Source organism: Bombus impatiens, unplaced genomic scaffold (genome assembly GCF_000188095.3).
Source record: "Bombus impatiens unplaced genomic scaffold, BIMP_2.2 scf_0549, whole genome shotgun sequence".
In the NCBI taxonomy this organism is placed as follows: domain Eukaryota; kingdom Metazoa; phylum Arthropoda; class Insecta; order Hymenoptera; family Apidae; genus Bombus; species Bombus impatiens.
In genome coordinates, this window is record NT_176968.1 from 106616 (window position 1) to 124282 (window position 17667).

General features: G+C 36.6%; 3 protein-coding genes and 1 long non-coding RNA gene across 15 annotated transcripts in view; 2 read left to right on the forward strand and 2 right to left on the reverse strand.

Annotated features, from left to right (window-relative positions):
• Positions 1 to 2888, forward strand: part of LOC105681084 (peroxisomal leader peptide-processing protease) — a 28550-nt gene extending 25662 nt beyond the window's left edge. For all 6 annotated transcript variants that reach the window (XM_012388535.3, XM_012388539.3, XM_024369338.2 and 3 more), the window contains 6 exons: positions 6 to 801; positions 887 to 1080; positions 1188 to 1300; positions 1432 to 1627; positions 2378 to 2662; positions 2756 to 2888. In XM_012388535.3, coding sequence (XP_012243958.1) covers positions 71 to 801; positions 887 to 1080; positions 1188 to 1300; positions 1432 to 1627; positions 2378 to 2662; positions 2756 to 2844 — 1608 coding nt within the window. In that variant the 5' untranslated portion in view covers positions 6 to 70 and the 3' untranslated portion in view covers positions 2845 to 2888. The remainder of the gene's footprint in view (positions 1 to 5; positions 802 to 886; positions 1081 to 1187; positions 1301 to 1431; positions 1628 to 2377; positions 2663 to 2755) is intronic.
• A 179-nt stretch (positions 2889 to 3067) lies between these two features.
• On the reverse strand, positions 3068 to 4388 carry LOC100741709 (activator of basal transcription 1). Its single transcript, XM_003491435.4, has 3 exons — positions 4061 to 4388; positions 3707 to 3896; positions 3068 to 3631 (listed from the first exon to the last, which is right to left on the reverse strand). Exons 1-3 carry the CDS (start codon positions 4251 to 4253, stop codon positions 3355 to 3357), a joined length of 660 nt encoding a protein of 219 aa, XP_003491483.1. The 5' UTR covers positions 4254 to 4388; the 3' UTR covers positions 3068 to 3354.
• A 547-nt stretch (positions 4389 to 4935) lies between these two features.
• Positions 4936 to 17576, forward strand: LOC100740349. Of its 7 annotated transcripts, none has more exons than XM_012388543.3 (16): positions 4936 to 5413; positions 5692 to 5956; positions 6025 to 6285; positions 6456 to 6709; positions 6770 to 6923; positions 7010 to 7303; positions 7424 to 8086; positions 8210 to 8449; positions 8519 to 8689; positions 8777 to 8901; positions 9038 to 9420; positions 9485 to 9855; positions 9974 to 10441; positions 10530 to 10672; positions 10766 to 13690; positions 14425 to 17576. In XM_012388543.3, the coding sequence occupies exons 2-16, from the start codon at positions 5830 to 5832 to the stop codon at positions 15376 to 15378; spliced, it is 7533 nt and encodes a 2510-aa protein (XP_012243966.1). In that variant the 5' UTR covers positions 4936 to 5413; positions 5692 to 5829; the 3' UTR covers positions 15379 to 17576. The 7 variants fall into 7 exon arrangements, with proteins under 7 accessions (XP_012243966.1, XP_012243967.1, XP_012243968.1 ...); XM_012388544.3 differs by having other exon boundaries at positions 4936 to 5370; XM_012388545.3 differs by having other exon boundaries at positions 4936 to 5251.
• LOC117151961 lies at positions 14077 to 16633 on the reverse strand. The gene is made up of 2 exons (XR_004462145.1): positions 16495 to 16633; positions 14077 to 14180 (listed from the first exon to the last, which is right to left on the reverse strand). It is a non-coding gene; the product is annotated as an uncharacterized LOC117151961 (long non-coding RNA).
• Positions 17577 to 17667: the final 91 nt, after the last annotated feature.

Sequence of the window (17667 nt, forward strand, 5' to 3'; positions counted from 1 at the left end):
TTCAGGATTCCTTTTCTTCGCTAAAGGACGAACAGTTACAGAAGAAGCGTGGAACAAGGAGATATCGACGATGCACGTGGCAGAAAATGTTTTCGTATCATACGCTTCCTTGACGGAAGGGACAATGGTTTCACATGGCTATTCTGGCGTCTTAGTCGCAGAACGTTGGGTACTTGCACACGGTTCCATGCTGGCTCCAGTTTTATCTCGATCCCGGGATTTCCTTCGTTTCTTTACAGTTTTAAATTCCGGAGATTTAACCACGGCTCGAGCATCGGAACAGTTGTTCGATGATTTAACGTTTCAGATACATCGTAACCATTCGTTAAAGGAATCAGGAAAGTTAGTAGCCGTTTGGAAATGTCCTCTTTTGGAGGAAACACTGGAGAATTCTTTGAAAAATTTTACCTTCGAGAAACAACACGACTTTGATCGTCTTTTATTACCTGTCTTCTTGATGATCAAATGCAAATCGTTCGAATTAAGCGACGAAACAATAGGACGAGAAAAAGACTCGACATTCGTAGAAAGTAAGCAGCTGGGCGGAGAATCAGAAGTAACGGATAAAGCGAAAGTTAAACAAGTTTTACTTCAACTTGCGAAACAAGCTGCTGTCGGCAAAATTACAAAAGGAGCTATCGTTGAATTAGTCTCGACGCCGTTTGGAAATGCATTTTTTATCGACTCGGTGAGTCGCGGAATTATTGGAAACTTACTTGGAACCAACCAGTGTCTCATTGTAATCGACGTGACTAGCTTCCCTGGATGCGAAGGTAGTCCTGTATTTTTAATCAACGATTGGTAATTCATTTATTATATTTTCAGCCGTTTGCCCTTTGAATTTATTCTTTCGTTGCACTTGCTAACATTTCGTATAATCTTCAAGTGGCCGAAGAAATATTTGCGGCATGGTAATTGCGTCATTAAGCCGGTACCGCGGAGAATGGGTAAATTGTACTTTCGCTGTGAACCTGTTATCATTGTTGAAACGAATTCTCCAAAGTCGTGTCTTGAAAGATGATCCTCGATGTTTGTCCTGCAAGATTTTACCTTTCACATGGAGGAGTCTGCCCGAAATTGGTACGCATGCACTTTTCCTTTCTTTCTCATTAGCGATGTTCACTCTTGAACTCTACGGGTCTCTACATGTAACTTTATGGACAATCATTGGTTCGTCCTTTGTTCAGACACCCTTGAAAAAAGTATCGCGATCGTAAAGTGTGGACCGAACTGGGGCACCGCTACTTTAGTAGACGAACAAAGCGGAACATTCATAACGTGCGCACATGTTGTTACAATGGTATACAAGTCTTTCTTTTTTCTTTCCTTATTTCACTTTTCCCTCTCTAAAGTTATTGGAAAAGTCGCCGTGGATTTCTTCGTATCGCGAATCACGAATCTATTTTAATCTTTTTATTTAATCATTTCTAGGCACCAGAAAGAAAAATTAAACTTGCAACCTGCATTATGTCGCGCACAGACGAGTTCGAATGGTTTGCAGAAGCAAATTTGATATATAAAACACCAACGGAACGACCTTATGATATTGCCGTATTGAAGATCGATCTAAAGTTCAAAGAACCTTCGATGAAGGCTATCGAACTTGCTGATACAGATGCACAGAAGGGTAAGGCGCTTAAAAATTGCATACTTTCTTTCTAACTTCCAGCTAGCTCTACAAGCTCCGCGTTTAAATACCATAATAGGAAAATAAAAATACAAAAACGAAAGAAATTCGTTAGACATAATACTGGTGTGAGCTAAAATGGAAAAAGAAAAGCATATTGGTGTCATCACTAGCGCAGTTCGTATTAACAGTTATACGTTCGGTTATATCAAGAATCGAGACTTTTTTGTAACGCATCCACACCGTTGGAGGTTATTCCGGTTGGTTAACGGTAATGAAAATAAGAATTAAGAATGTAGGAAGATCATGGAGTAGAAGGCGACGTTGTGGCGCCGTACGTTGCAAGGGACAGCAACACTGACCTTCTTTCATTGACGGAAAAATAACTAGGTCTAAATTGAGCCAATTGATCGTTGAGGGGTTGAATCGACGTTTCGTTGATATCGAACAAATGTTGCGAACATCCATCCCTCTTTCAAGCCCTCTCGCTATTCATCCAACTATCCATCTGCCTTTTTTCTTTCTTCCGCTCGTCTTTCATACTCCCTTCAATTGAGTCTAATGAGCCTCTATTATTAACTACGAATTGGGTACAAATACTAACCAAATTAAAAGGATTTCTTTGGACATTTGTTCCACACATACAAGTGCGCACATACACGACTACACGTGTATATAAAGATGTACATATCTCTCATGTTGAACGTTGATAATCATAAGCTATGACAGAATAATATGGTTTTTTCGTAGGGGAAGAAATACTTTCTATAGGATTTCCAATCTCCTTGAAAGGACGGCCTACCATCAGCAGCGGAATAATATCAAAAACCTGGCGACACATGTTTCAAACCAATTGTTGCGTGCACGGTGGCGTTAGCGGTGGACCCATTGTTCGACGCGCCAATTTTAAAATGTTAGGGATAGTGGTTTGCAATGTTGCTTTATCGAACGATTCTGTTTTGTATCCACGATTGTGCATGGCAATACCGACTACTGTTTTTAAGAAACCACTGGATGATTATCTACGAACTGCTGGTACTATACATACCGATTCGCTAAAATCTTTTCTTTTTTTTTTACTTTTACATTAATTCTATGAAAAATGAAATGTTATTGCGAAATTTTCAGATCCTAAAGCGTTAGAAGGATTGACCCAATATGATAAGAGCGTTGCAAGCACTTGGAATTTTACTCCTTTTCTTCCCTCAAGTATGTAATATATAAACTGTGTTAAACAAAGTAAATGTAATATATCGAAGAAAAGAAGGCCTTTATTCGTTCGATGATCAATTTCAACAGATTAAAATCAACTTCATGCAATTTTATAATGTGCTACTTAAGGAAATTTAAACGTTTAGATATAGCGTATATATCGTTATGCGGGATCTATTTCTCTAGATAAAAACACCAAATAAATATAAGTAGAATACTTTATCGGAATAAATTTAATGTTTATTTTGTATAATTTCGTGATATACTTTCATGCTAAATGTCAAATGGAACATTAAGCATTTAATTTCTATAAATTCCATTCGTTAATTTACGTAGAACAATTGTAGTACCTTATTTTGTTTATATCAGAAGATACGAAAAATAAAAGAACACGTTACAAGATAATTAGGCATTTGTTCTTTGATCAAATGATAATTGCAACGAATTTATTATTTAAATATAGATAAAGGATGCCTATTGGTAAATGCTGTACTTGTTTTCCTGATAAAAAAATTTCATCCGAATAAGGATTTTAAGAAATCTGTTCTATCTGTTACAGGTTCGTTTTCCTTTTTGCTTCTAATTTCAACATCGGTATCCCTCTGTTTTATCTCAGGCGGTATAAAACTACTATGTCCATCTTTTTGTACTTGACGTAGCTTCCTACTTCTATCGATATTGTGCGAATAGAAGTTTGCTTCTCGTTTTGCCTGTGCAATTTCAGTTCGTAATCTTTGTTTATGTACAGCTCGTTCATAAGCTAAACGTTCGCTTAAGTGAATCCACTTGAATCTAATAAACACAATATAAGATTAAATTATTCCTACATAATAAACTACAGTCATAGTTTAAAAAGCAATTTGTTACCTTGGTAGATATTTTATATTCCAAATAGCATCGTAAAATTTGCTTCTTTTTCTAGATGAGATCTGTGTATTGTTCAATATAGTCGCAACATATTTTGCTACTGTCTTACTTTCAAATTCAACCCAACCTTCTGTAAACAACCTTGTACCAACTTTCTTTCGTTTCTTTGTTTTATCATCCCGTCCTAGTTCTGTATGGAAAAAACATAATGCATATTCGTCTATAAAAAAGTCTTATAATATATATTATCAGAAGATCAAACAAATACCTTTGACTACTACTAAATAGAGGTTATGCTATATATAAGTGGGACATTTATCAGACTACTTTGTTGTTTTATCCGTAATGACTAACCATTTTCTGCTAACTGTAAATAGATTCTTTCAACTTTTCCGTATATAGAAAATAATTCACGAATTTTCGTGATATTCATGTATTTAGGTATATTAGATAAATATACAATTCCACGTTTTTTTCTTTTCACTTTCGATATATTATCGAGTTTTACATCCTCTATATTTTCAATGTTTTCCACTTCCATATCCATATTTTGTAAGCACGAGTAAGTAAGAGTAAGAACTAATGCTATCTTGTGCGAGTAACAAACTTTAGATGACACATGCGACACTGCAACACACAAACGTGGTTCTTCGGTACTCCCTGCTTCTTGCTTTGCTATACTTTCATCTATCCAATTTTTAGATAGCCGTTCTCTACTTCTAATTTATCGTTATTCCAAGTTTGGCATTAAGCTTAATACGATCTATCAAATATGCTAGAGACGAAAGAGATGAAAATTGATTTTTTATTATTTAACTCATATGTACGATATATGATAATAAATAAGACATATCTCTGTTGTTCTTTTTTAGAATATGTCTTCGACTATATAAAAATTTCAGTTTTCGCCTAAGATTTAACAAGAAAAATGAGAAAAAATAGGTCAGGATATGTATATACAATGTAATTTATAACTATGATTGAAAATTCTCTATATTATGATCAAACATCGTTTCTTACAATTAGGTAGAGAATTTGGAATACGAGAATAGTATCGGTGAAAAGTGTAAAAGCTAATGATAGCATAAACTGGAAACTGATGTACTGCAAATGAGAAAAATGAGAAACAGTTATGGAACTAAGAAAAATGAAATTTTTATATCGTCAGCCACGATTAAATGTGGTGTATTTAGCGCGGCACATATAGCGCTAGTGGTTTGCTCTTCTTGTTGTTGCGCAACGAGGAGCGCGCAGCGTCTCAGTATGTGCAGGAAGGTACAAGTGCGTTCGTAACATCATGTATCGTTGAAAAAGTCATTATTTTTCTGCTAGTTACGTTATTTTGACCAAAGTTTCGCTGATGAAGTTCCATACAAGTAATTCTCCTATGGAATAACTTAATAACAACGAAACAACGACGGATGTCTGAAAATTTTCGGGGAACATTACTTGGCTGAATCAAACAAAATGGCGACTATCCTTTTCTTGGCGGTACTGTTTACTTGACCGTGAACGTTATGTTCTTTACAAAGTGTGACATTAAAGGTGTTGTGTATTTAACTACTCTGCTATTAATTAATATCACTTTAATTTGATATTAAAAAAAATCTTGTGCTGTTTATTATTTTCAACACCATTTTCGCAATCGTGCATTAATAGAGTAGGTAACAACGCGACAAACACGAATAAAACGATAATACTACATATGTATGTGGTTATGAGTGTGTGTGTGTGTATATACCATAGTTTTTTTATTACTTGCTATTTTATTTTTTCTCCATTTCTTCTGATTTTTGATATTGATGTATCTTAAAAAATTTATTCTGTGAGATTCGCAACCTATTTCGATGTCTTACCCGGCAGCTTCAATTACATAGAAACGATATTTCATTTTCATTCAACTAAGAACGTGGCGAATTAATTGGCATTCTTGTTTATCTCTTCTACTATCGATGCTTGTTCGAATGTTTGCTCTTCTATTTTAGAAGTGTATATAATCTTTCATTCTTTCGGATACAACGACTTATTGCTGAAACGGATGCAACATCTTGCAATTGTCCTTTTTGACAAGACGGTTTGATTAAAACAGTAAATACCGCGACAGTAATTTAGCTTAGAAAAAAATGTCTAGCTCGTACATTATCGAGCCACAAGAGAGCGGATCAGGAAAGAAGGATGATACATTAATTATCATTGTCAATGATGATGGTACTATATCCGTCGACCAAGAAACTTTGCAGACTTTAATTAGTAAGTTACATTATTTGGATAACTTGGATTGTCAACTGTAAATATTGAATATTCGTATTGATTTTCAGTGAATCAATCTAATGCAAATGTCAGCGTTGTTAGAGTAGGACAAGCAGAGACAGACACAGAAAATGGAGATATTACATTAACTGTAGATCCTCCAATGTTTACATCTGCTGCAATTAATTCTGGTGGTACATCTACTGATGCAACCAGTTTAGTCGATCCTTTTATGGAAATGGATCCAGAACAGTTGGAACGATTAGAGACAGCTTTACAAAGTGAGGAGGCAAAACAAATTCTTGGAGAAAATGTCACAGCTATGCTTGGTATTTTTATTATTATTATTATTATTATTATTATTATTATTATTATTATTATTATTATTATTATTATTATTGTTATTGTTATTTCTATTCTATAATATACTGTATTGTTAAAATTATATTATTCATACCACCTTTCCATTCATATATATAGCAATCGCTACATTTTATAGATATGTTAACAGTAGAGGAACAACAAAACTCTATAAGATATAGCGTTAAGTTGGATCACTGCTACACAAGTAGATTATCACCTTCTGATCCAAAACCGAGGGATCCATTGCCTGTTATCGATTCACCTACTTCCGACGATGGATTACAATACTCGCATCAACATTCACCTGCTCCTGGAACATCTAAAACATCGTCCCCTGTCGGCGAAGCTGAGAATACTGTCGTGATCAAGCCAAAGGCTACAACCAAAACTGTGAGTATTTAGGTAGTTTGAGAGAACCGAATTAGTCGATTGTTACGATATTTATTTTAGGGCAAACCAGTTGGTCGGCCGCGAAAAAATATCCCCCCGACTTCTGTTCCTACCTGTAATAGCAACACAAGATCGTCGACCAATATAGCAAGCACGCCTAAATCCCTCGGACACCCGGTTCCAAGGAATTTATTGCAGCAGGGTGTTGCAAAACGTAATCATACTGTGCTGTTCCATCAAATTTATCAAAAACACTATTGATATCATAATAGCTCTTATTACTCTTCTTTTTTTGGTTAGATCAAGGAAAATCTAATGACGAGGATGAAGAAGAGTTAATGTCATCCAGTGAATCATCCGAGTCAGAACCACCATCTGACAATGATTCAGATTTTGGTCCACGAGGTCCTAGAAGAGGTGGTATAAGAGCTAGAGGCGGTAGGAAAGGGCTTACTACCAGAGGAGGAAGTATGGTAGCTACTCGTAGAAGAGGGCCCAACAAACAAATGGATATGGAACAAGTTCGCCGATTAGATATGGAAATGGCTGCTGCTGTAAATGCCATGAAGAGTCCAGAGAAAGATGAAAAATCAGGTATGAGAGTAGCAACGCGAGTCATGACTATATGTTCTATGATAGTTATTTGCATAAAATGACAATAAGGCGCGTGAACTTATGGTAGATTAAAGACGGTTTTATCTTTCCTTTCGATAGGAGGATTTGGTTTCGTTAAAGGCAAGAGACAGCTTAAAACCGTTATTGGTCGGAAGAAAGAGGAATCGCAACGCAACGAATCGTCTTCGATAATAAATCAAGATGTGTCGGTTAATTTTGAAAAACCGCTGCAGACGACGAACCAAGTTAAAGCGAATTTGATCAATGCTAATATGGTTAAAGGCGACATGATTCTCACAAAACCAGGACAGGGAAGAGCTAATCAAAAAGTTACTTTTGTACAAAAGCAAGTGCTTATGAAGTCGAATGACCTTAAAAATATAGACGTAAAGAAGCAGGTGATTCTTCCTAAAGGGAAATTTTTTAATCAAACCGGAACCAAGTTCTTCGCGACCAAAGATGGCAAACTGGTCCAAATACCTGTAACTACTAAAACTATAACGTCAAACTTATCGATAACGCAAATGAAAGGAGTGATACCACAAGTGTCATCAACACAACAGCCTGCCATGATACAAACTCAGATTTCAAATGTGCAACAGCAGCAATCCCAACAGTTGGCTAAAGTGACGACGCCTGCTGTTATTTCAAAAATTAAATCTTGCGATCCGAAGAAAGAGAAACGAAAATCTGATGGTCTGGAAAGTGTTACGAAAATAGAAATCGATACCAATAAAACAACAGAGATCAAAGTTTTTGATGGTTAGTAAGAGTAGCTTATTTACCTGTAATACCTTATTTCCCCTATATATTATTCTCATTGATTATCTTACTCAATACACTAGATATATGAAATATTTCACTTAAATTTTAACCTGCTTTTAGGTATGAAAAAACATGCAAAGAAAGAGAATCGTAAATCACCAGCGTACATGGTGGATACTTTAGGTCCTGCTCTTTTTTCAACCCCAGATATTATTCGTCGTGTTGGTTCGAATGGTGATTCGAAAGTACAAGAAAATATAGTAACACCGTCTGTAGCTGTTGTTTCTTCTGGAAATTCTCTTATGCAAGTAACACATTCACCGTCATCATCGTCATCACCCATAACATCAAATCGTTCAGGTTTGTACTTGTATATGTAGAAAAAAAATTGTTATACGTTCAAAATTATTCAAAATTTTGTGATTAAAGGTATTATTTCTATGTCTTCCGACCGAACTACACATTCTGAAACTTCTATCTCCACGGAAAAGCGAGAAAGTCACGATTGTTTGGTAGAAAATCATGAAGCAGAGTCTAAGCCGGGTGTAAAATCTAACGCATCGGAAGAATTACAACCAGCTCTGGATTCGGGTAAGTCGGGTAAGATACTAATCTTAGATAAAAGATGTGTTGAAACAGTTGTCATGTATATGTATTTATCATTCTAATCTCGAATATCTTTTGTAGGCGCTATAGAAGGCGAGGAACATCTACTAGCTACATTAGAAATGGAAGCTAGTAAACATGAAGAGGAATTACTGGCTGAAGCGTTATTATTACAAGAAGAACTTGGAGTCGACTTGGCTGAACATGTATTAAGATTTTTGTCTTTAATAGCATTAGTGTTTTAATTGGAGGATATAGTATCGAAAACTTAATTTTTATTAGGAAATAGAATCGGTTCTCTTTTTTCATTTTTAACTTTTCCATTATCCTTCAACTGTATAGGCTGCGCTTGTAGAACAAGGAGGAAGTGTTGCGTCGGAGTCGATAACCTCAAATAACATGCTTATTCCTTCCTTGATCACATCCGAGCAAGAAAGTGCTAAATCGCTGGATCCTTCTGCGACAATAATCGTAACAACAACTATGACAAGCACAGCAACAGTTGCAACGATGGCAACAACTAGCGCGAATACAAATGAACATAAAGAGGCAGGGAAAAAGTTTGTCAAAGACGATAAGGAACCTATTCAAATTATTCGTGGTGGACGAGTAATTACGTTACCTCCCATCGAAGCACCAGCTACCAGAAGCAAACGGTTACAAATTAAAAGTACTGAACCTATTCAAAAATCATTTGAACCTGCTAAACGGATGGAGAAGCACGGGTACGTAACCAAGCCAAATAAAACTAAATTATATAATTTTCAGATTATATTTGATATTTGCTAGAAGTTACAGTGTACAAACAATGCAACAAAGGGCATCGTCGCAGTCCATCAAACACGAAATTCGTGCGAATATAGATCAAGGTGAGAAAAATGAATGCGCAATTCGGGTGGAAGAAGAAAATATAGGGGAGGAAGCTGAAGAAGAGGAGGATGAAGAGGAGAAAGATATAAAAGAGAAAGATCGGAAACAGGTCGGTGAAGAAGACGAAGAAGAGGAAGAAGAAGAGGAAGAGGATAATTCAGATTCAGAAGATGATCCTGATAGACTTTGGTGTATATGCAAAAGACCGCATAACAATCGTTTCATGATTTGTTGTGATGTATGCGAAGACTGGTTTCACGGAAAATGCGTACATGTCAGCAAAGCAATGGGTAAGACGAAAAATACTGTAATTATTTTGTATAAATAATGCGATTGTATAAAGCATAAAATATGTATATATTGAGTTCTTAGTTTTATTTTCTACTTTGTTTCCTCCCTTTTATCTAGGTCAACAAATGGAGGAGAAAGGAATAGAATGGGTTTGTCCAAATTGCGCCAAAAAGAAGGACGAAGAGATAAAAGCTAAATCGAGTACCCAGAGTGCTTCTGGAAAGCAACGGATTCAATCTGACACTGTATTTGAGAATACAAAAAACCTTCCCACGGTTAATCAGAGTTCATCTACTGGAGAAACATCGCCTTTGATACAATCTGGTTGTGACTATGGTGGTGTTCAATATTCTAGTAATATGCAATGTGTCGTTTGTAAAAAAGAAGCAAGAAACTCGAGCATTTACTGTTCCGACGCATGTATACTTGCACATGCCCAAGAAACATTGACCAAAGACAAACCAATACCAGGACCAACAATTAGTCCAAAAGGAACAAGGTCGTCACCGTTTGATCCTGCTTCAAAGTCGAAATCCGATGCTCGAGTTATCGTTTTTGAGAGGAAAAGTGGAAGAATATTAACTGGTAGCTTAAATATATATATTCATGGCGTTTATATTCACGGGAAAGGAAAAGAGATATTTCTATTCATCGTTGTCGTTGTTCCTTCAAGGTTCGGACGCTCCTACAAGATCAAATTTGCGTACATGGTTAAAGGAACATCCTACGTTTGAAGTGGTTGGGACGAATAATCTTGGTGCACTGCAAATAGGGAAAACGATTGCAACTATTCAAACACAAGTACCTGGTAAAACAGTGAGTATAGAGATTTTCTTTTGAATTGTTTGCTTTTCATGGTCTGTATGCTTTTTATTCTCATGCTAAATGTTTAATAAAATGTGATTTAAGACAAAGTCTGCACTACTGTCACCCGCAAAAGGACAGAATCTTCCGAAGATGACGTACGCGAAAGTACCAGGTTCTAAGCAAATGATTTTGACAGCAGGAAATAAAAAGTTTACACTTATTTCTGGCGGACAACAGCAGCAACTACAACTACAGCAACAACAACTACAGCAACAACAACAACAACAACAGCAAACTCAACCGACAAGTACAAAATCAATACAAATGAAACAAACGTTATTGCCAGGGTCAAACAAGAGTCCTTTGTTATTAAAAACGACAAAATTGATTACTCAACCACAAATAAAGCAATTGGGTGTTGCTGTGTCACCGAAACAAACACCAAATGCAAAGAAGCAAGAATCAAAGCAGGCAATCATACAATCGAAACAACAGCAAATTAAACCAAGCCCACCAAGAAAACCGGAAACAGAACCTATAAGATTAAATATACGGAAAACTTTGACAGAATTGTTATCTAGCCGTATAAAAGAAACCGAAGATTTGAAACTTACCGACGAGGAAATAGCGGACCTAGCGTATAATATCGAATTAGAGTTATATAAATATTTCAAAGACACCGGTGCAAAGTACAAAGCCAAATACAGAAGTCTCGTATTCAATATAAAAGATACGAAGAATCTAACATTGTTTAGAAAGATAGCTGATAGATCGTTGACGCCGGATGCGGTGGTGCGGTTAAGTCCTGACGAAATGGCCAGTCAAGAATTGGCTGAATGGAGGGAGAAAGAAACAAAGCATCAGTTAGAAATGATTAAGAAAAACGAATTAGATTTAATGGCTCAGGCTAAATCTATCGTCGTTAAAACGCACAAAGGTGAACAAATAATCGAGAATGATGGTGGTATCGATCATGTGGATCCAAAAACTCCGGTGCAAGATATCGTGACTGCATTGAACAGTGCTGACAGCATAAGTTCGACCGTGGATGATATGGAGAAAGATTTGGAGAAGGCAATCGACGAGGAAAGATTAAGAGGCAAGGAAGATGCGAAAAAACTGAGGAACTTGGATGATAAGAAAAGGAAGGAAAAAGACAAAGATAGAGGTAGGGAGAAAGAAAGAGATAAGGAAAAAGAAAGGGGAAAGGAGAAGGAGAGTAACCGTTCAAAGGGTGCGAGCGATCGGCGTGGTAGAAGTATCAGTAGAAGTAGACATAAGCACGGTAGAGACGATAGGGAACGTAGTAAAACTAGAGAGAAAAGCAGAGAACGGAGGTCTCGAGATAAGGAAGGGAAGCGTGAGCGAGAAAAAGATCGTGATAAGGAAAAAGAACGAGATCGCGAAAGAGATCGAGAGAGATCCAAAACTAGAGATCGGGAGAAATTAAAGCTCCGCGAAAAAAGTAGCAGAGATAAAGCTAAGCAAAAAGAGAAGGACAGGGAGAAAGAGAGGGAACGGGAACGACACAAAAGCAATGAAAATATTTTGAGAAGTCGCAGTAGTGGTTTTACTTATTCTGAATTGAAAAATGTTGATAAAAGAGAAGACGAGAAGAAAAGAGAGATGGAAAAGAAAGAGGAATTGTCAGGTTTAACGGGAACATCGGCCGGAAAATCTATCGAGGATCGGCTTTGGCGGCATATCGAAGACGAAGCAACTACCAACATCATTGATGGGAATGATTCGGACGTGTCAGACAGAGAACCTTCTTCAACGGTTAATATCAAAACACCAGACATTAACGAAGAAATTGATAGAGAAAGAGAACAGGAATCATCATCGACTGTCGAGGGTGAAACTCCGAAAGCAGGAGGATGGCAAACGGTTTGGAGGGGTTTTGTTAACATGGTGGATGTTGCAAAATTCTTCATCACCGCACAAGAGGTGAGTGGTCATGCGAAAGATTTGATGGACGATCTACCAGATACAGTTGACGTTGTTGGCCGAATAAGTCACGAAACCGTTTGGGATTATATTTCGAAGATGAAGAAGACCGGTTCGAAAGAGATTTTGGTAATTCGACTTACCGCAGCGAATGACGAAGAAAAGATTCCGTACATAACGCTGTATAGTTATTTGAACAGTAGAAGTCGACTTGGAGTCGTTGGAAATGTTTCTAAGAATATAAAGGATTTTTATATAATGCCATTTTCAAATCAGAGCACGATACCTCAGGTTCTCTTACCTTTGAACGGGCCTGGCTTCGAAGAGCACAGACCGCATCTTCTTCTAGGAATCATTGTTCGCAACAAAAGAAAACGACCCGCTGGCATATCGTCTACAGGCATACCGATGAAATTATCGAAAAAGGATGCCGATCGAAGTTACACGCCACCTTTAATAGGTGCCTCGAAAGATAAGTCTAGCAATGGTAGCAACGCGACGATCATCGTATCTACCTCCGTTACCTCTACCGCGACACCAACGATATCATCACCTTCCTTGGCAACCGCAACGAGTACATATCATAAAACATCGGCTACCACGGTCAGCACGACCGAGTCTACAAAAGAAAAACAACATCCTGTTACTCAAACTACTCTTGACAACTTAAATAGAGCACATATAGGAATGTCGAGGAGTACGTTACTCGATACTGCGACCATATGTAAAATAGTCCCTGAATTGTCGTCAAAGATCGATCTTACTTCTTCGCCTGGTAAAGTACCTCTCGAGGACGATGGTGACGAGCCGTATAGTCCTGGCCAGATGGACGAGGAAGATATTGATCTTGACTTACGAACTTGTCCTACATCGACATCAGTAACCACAGTAGCTCCGATATCTGGTTCACTGGGTATTCACGATGTTAGTACACTCGATAATGGTATCATTTCTTCCAGTAAAAATTCGACCGAACTCCAACGAAAAATGGAAGAATTAAATAGACAAATCGAAGAACAGAAGCAACAAATACAGAATATTAGTTCTTCGTTTCTCGGTGAATCAACGCCTACTTTGCCGGTGAGAATTTTAACAAGATTTATTTTTTATAAAATCGAATGTTATTGTTTTTCCTTTTATCCTATTGTAAATAAAATTGATTTCAATTCTATCCGGATATCCTCTTCCTATCCTCGAGCTGCTCGGATTTTTACTTCTTGCCGTAAATAAATTTCACCGAGGTTTTTTTACCTCTGTCTGGGAGGGAGGGGCAGGAGATATATTTTTTCTCTTTTCTTTTTACTTTTTTTTTCACCTAAACTTATCTATTTGTACAATTGTATAAATTTCATTTACGATTTAAAACGATCACGTATTTCGAATCCCTACGTGTCATTACGATTACAAATACAAATGGCGTACGTTCTCTATAATTTTCATGTTCGTCGTTATCTTCTGGCAAAAGAAAAAGGAAAAATATATTAATACGCGACATATATTAAACAAGTAGTAGAAGTCTGCCAGTAGCTCTAGGTCCTTTCATTTCCGGTCTTCATTTCAATTCTTCCTTCTGTCAACTGATATCAATTAGTATGGTTAAATCTAAAACAATGTCGGCGGAGATTGGTGGTTTGAAGTTAAGATTGTACTTTGTTTATTGCAAAGAAATTAATCGTGTCATACGCATTTAATTTTCCGAATACAGTGATTTCTTAATACGTCCGTAGAGGATATCGAAATTGAAAGAAAGATAAGAATGGAGTTACAGACTGTGTAACATTTCTAACGTTGTTGTGGTTTTGTTGGTTTTTCAGGGCTTAGGGCTGGACCCACCGCCCAGCGATGAATGCGAAGAAGCTTACAGTCCTTCGGACACGAGATCGTTTACACCACCACCACCCACGGGTATTTCAAAGTTCACTCAACCGATTCTCGAAAAAGTCTCAAACATAACGATACCTCCAAATTTACAAGAGATTTTAGCAAACGTCAAACGACAAGAGAGCTCTAAAGTAGACCCGTATTTACCTTCTAAACCTAGTGCCACGTTCTTAACTACTGCAAATTCTTCGATTTACCAAAATTCGGAAAAATATTCCTCATCGCCTGGTGTAAAACTTACAATTAGCGGATTAAATAAATCCAATTCGGAGAAATCTATAGTGGAATCGTCATCTAATCATCGAGAATCGATTTCAAAAGAGAAAGAAAGTAAGGGTACTTTGAGCTCATTGAGCGATTTGGATTTAATTAGAAAAGCAGAAGAGGAATTAGCGGCTGTCGCAGCTGCATCTGCCGCGATAGTGCCAGGAAACAGGGTCACCGAAAATTCCGTTCCATCGAGTTTATCTGGAACAACAACAGCTCTTCCATCGATCATGGGAACCACTACGTCTTCATCGTTAATCTCTCAACCATCTGCAAATCTGTCAAGTTTAACTTCGACGGGTTCTCCTACTCATGAAGGGATTCCTTACAAAAATCCCTTCCCAGAACCTTTCAAACGAAACATAGCCCCTGAACAGCCGAAACCCCCAGGTCTCGAAGACGAGGATTTCCCTCCGTTTCCATCTACGCCACCAAACTTGGAAAACAATGTATCTAAAACGACATCTTCTCATTCAAAGTTCGTTCCAAAGAGTGGTATTGTGTTAAGCGTTAAACGAAAAGTTAACGACGACGTTCCTCCTACTTCTCCTTCCTCTTCGACCAAAATAATAAGAATGAAATCTCGATGGGGCCAGGGCCCATCGGAATCGATCGATTAGCTACTATATTATACAAGGAGGACAAGCTTTTCCCAATGAACGGTTAATATTATCAAGCATTTCCATTTAGGAAGTGGAACGTCTGTCATGTATTCCAAACTTTTGCGTTGAGCAATGTAACTGTATATTCGGTTAACCCTGGCTAAATTTGAGTAAATTTGGTACAAAGACATGTCATTGGATTGTTCTTTGACTAGAATTCGTTGTCTGGTGACTATTAATACGAAAAAAGGACAGAGAAATTCTTTATTGTGTATCATTAGTTGTTAGTCATATTTTCCTACCAAATCGATGATCTTGGTATAAACGTAAAAGCGTTTATTATTATCTGATACGTAAAAATCGATCTGTTTCACATGGATATTTGATCCTGCGAACCATCTGCGTTTGCATGTGTGCGTGTGTGTGTGCGCGCGTGTGCGTGCGCGCGCGCGTGTGTGTGCGTGTGTGCCTGTTTATGCTACATGCGTGTGCGTAGGAGTGCGACGTGTGCAGTATTAAAATCAACAAAAAAGGCAGAAAGCAAGGACCTTAGAAAAATCAAATATTGTCGAAAATGCTTTGGCACGTAAGGTTATTTTGTAAATACCAAGGCGATAAAAGTGAACGCTCTTTTTCGTTCATTAAGTCCTTCGCTATGTGTATATAGTCTCACTAAAAATACTGTAATATATTGTTTAAATTTACTCGAAAGATCATGTAATACGGTGCATACGTGTTACATGATCTGTCAGTGTATATATATATATATATATACACATATACACTATGTGTCTATATATAAATATATATACACGTAAATATACACACACTATATATATGTATATATAAGTTAATTATAAGGATCTACGACCGACCAATGACTTTATTTTTCCGATCAGCACGTTTGTACATTTGTTTGTACGGTTCATTTATACGCCGTGCATCTTTTTAACAATTCATAAATATAATATGATACTTTTAAGTTTGTAATGCTTCATTCGGGAAATTGAACGTTTATGCAAAGGTGTAATCGTAGATTCTTTGACATGCATACGGTTCAAATGCTTCAAATTCACTACGGCTACATTGTCTTTATTTTTCCATTTTCAATTTGAGATCTATGAAGAAACTAACCAAAAATCGGCGATCTCTCGTTTTTTCTATTTTTGATGTTCGTTATAAGTTTGTAGGTACACATTGATAGTGTCGCGGCGTCGCATAGTTAACGCATATTGATGCACTAGTACTACTGTGCTATTATTCTTACATTATCCTCCCTTCCATTGAATTTCACTTTATTCTCTTCGTTCCATTTTCTTCCTCTCATCGATGCGATTCATTCAACTACAATCTATCTTTGATTCGCTTGCAAGTAATACGAAATATTGCTTGAAGATCGAAGACCTATTAGATATTACAATGACAATTATATGTAAATACGGTTTCGATTTAATAACATATTGCTGAAAGTATGCAATTGAAATGGAAACTTATATTGATTGACACACACTTGTATGAACAATGTATGTATGTGTATCAAAAGGAGACAAGCATTTTGATCAAAAGGGAGATCGTGCAATTTTCATTATTCTTACACAAAATCTTAATCATTGCACGAATATATCGCTCTTTTCATAAACGAAATCCTGTGTACGTTTAGCTATATTCGTTTTATACAGATCAATTATCGTTAAATTTAAGTTTTGTACACATTTTTGAATAGTGTGACACAATAACAATTCATTGTATAACGACATCATTATCGCTTTCGTTAATGTTGTTTTTACTATCTTTTATTACGATTAATGTGATTGCTATTGCATATTGTCATCTTTATTGCTTCGTTATCGTCATTGGTACTGATAGTGTAATTAAAATCATCACTTATTTGTTAGTTAATCATTAGAATTATCGTTACCGTAATTCTACGTTATAAAGGTAAAGTCGATGATTAACGTAATTAATTTTGATCGTAATTATACATGCAATTATATGAAGATTATTCATTGTTGAGTTTTCTTAAAACGAATTCGAAGAAAATCAAACGTTTTGAACCGTCGGCACTATAAAAAGTACTATGAAATTCGATTATTCGTTATACGTTATTTTAAACCAAGATTCTTAGAGCCAATCAGATTTTGCGTCTATAAAAGCTCCAATCGCGCATATTTGTATACGGTATTTTAAAGTAGGATTAAAATTCTTCACTTTTTTAATTATCCAAATTCTCCAAATTCTACGTGAATATAAATATAATCACAGTAAATTTTGTGGCTTTTTTTTTTATGTGACATTTTCAGTAGAAAA

Bases quoted from the DNA above. Each gene is read 5' to 3' on its own strand.
- LOC100741709 (XM_003491435.4), bottom strand. From the start codon at position 4,253: ATGGATATGGAAGTGGAAAACATTGAAAATATAGAGGATGTAAAACTC. The intron at 3,897-4,060 runs GTTAGTCATTAC...TTTTCCATACAG, and splicing joins TTTACAGTTAGCAGAAAATG to AACTAGGACGGGATGATAAA. The intron at 3,632-3,706 runs GTAACAAATTGC...TGTGTTTATTAG, and splicing joins AATATAAAATATCTACCAAG to ATTCAAGTGGATTCACTTAA.
- LOC100740349 (XM_012388543.3), top strand. From the start codon at position 5,830: ATGTCTAGCTCGTACATTATCGAGCCACAAGAGAGCGGATCAGGAAAG. The intron at 7,304-7,423 runs GTATGAGAGTAG...TCCTTTCGATAG, and splicing joins AGAGAAAGATGAAAAATCAG to GAGGATTTGGTTTCGTTAAA. The intron at 9,856-9,973 runs GTAAGACGAAAA...CCTTTTATCTAG, and splicing joins ACATGTCAGCAAAGCAATGG to GTCAACAAATGGAGGAGAAA.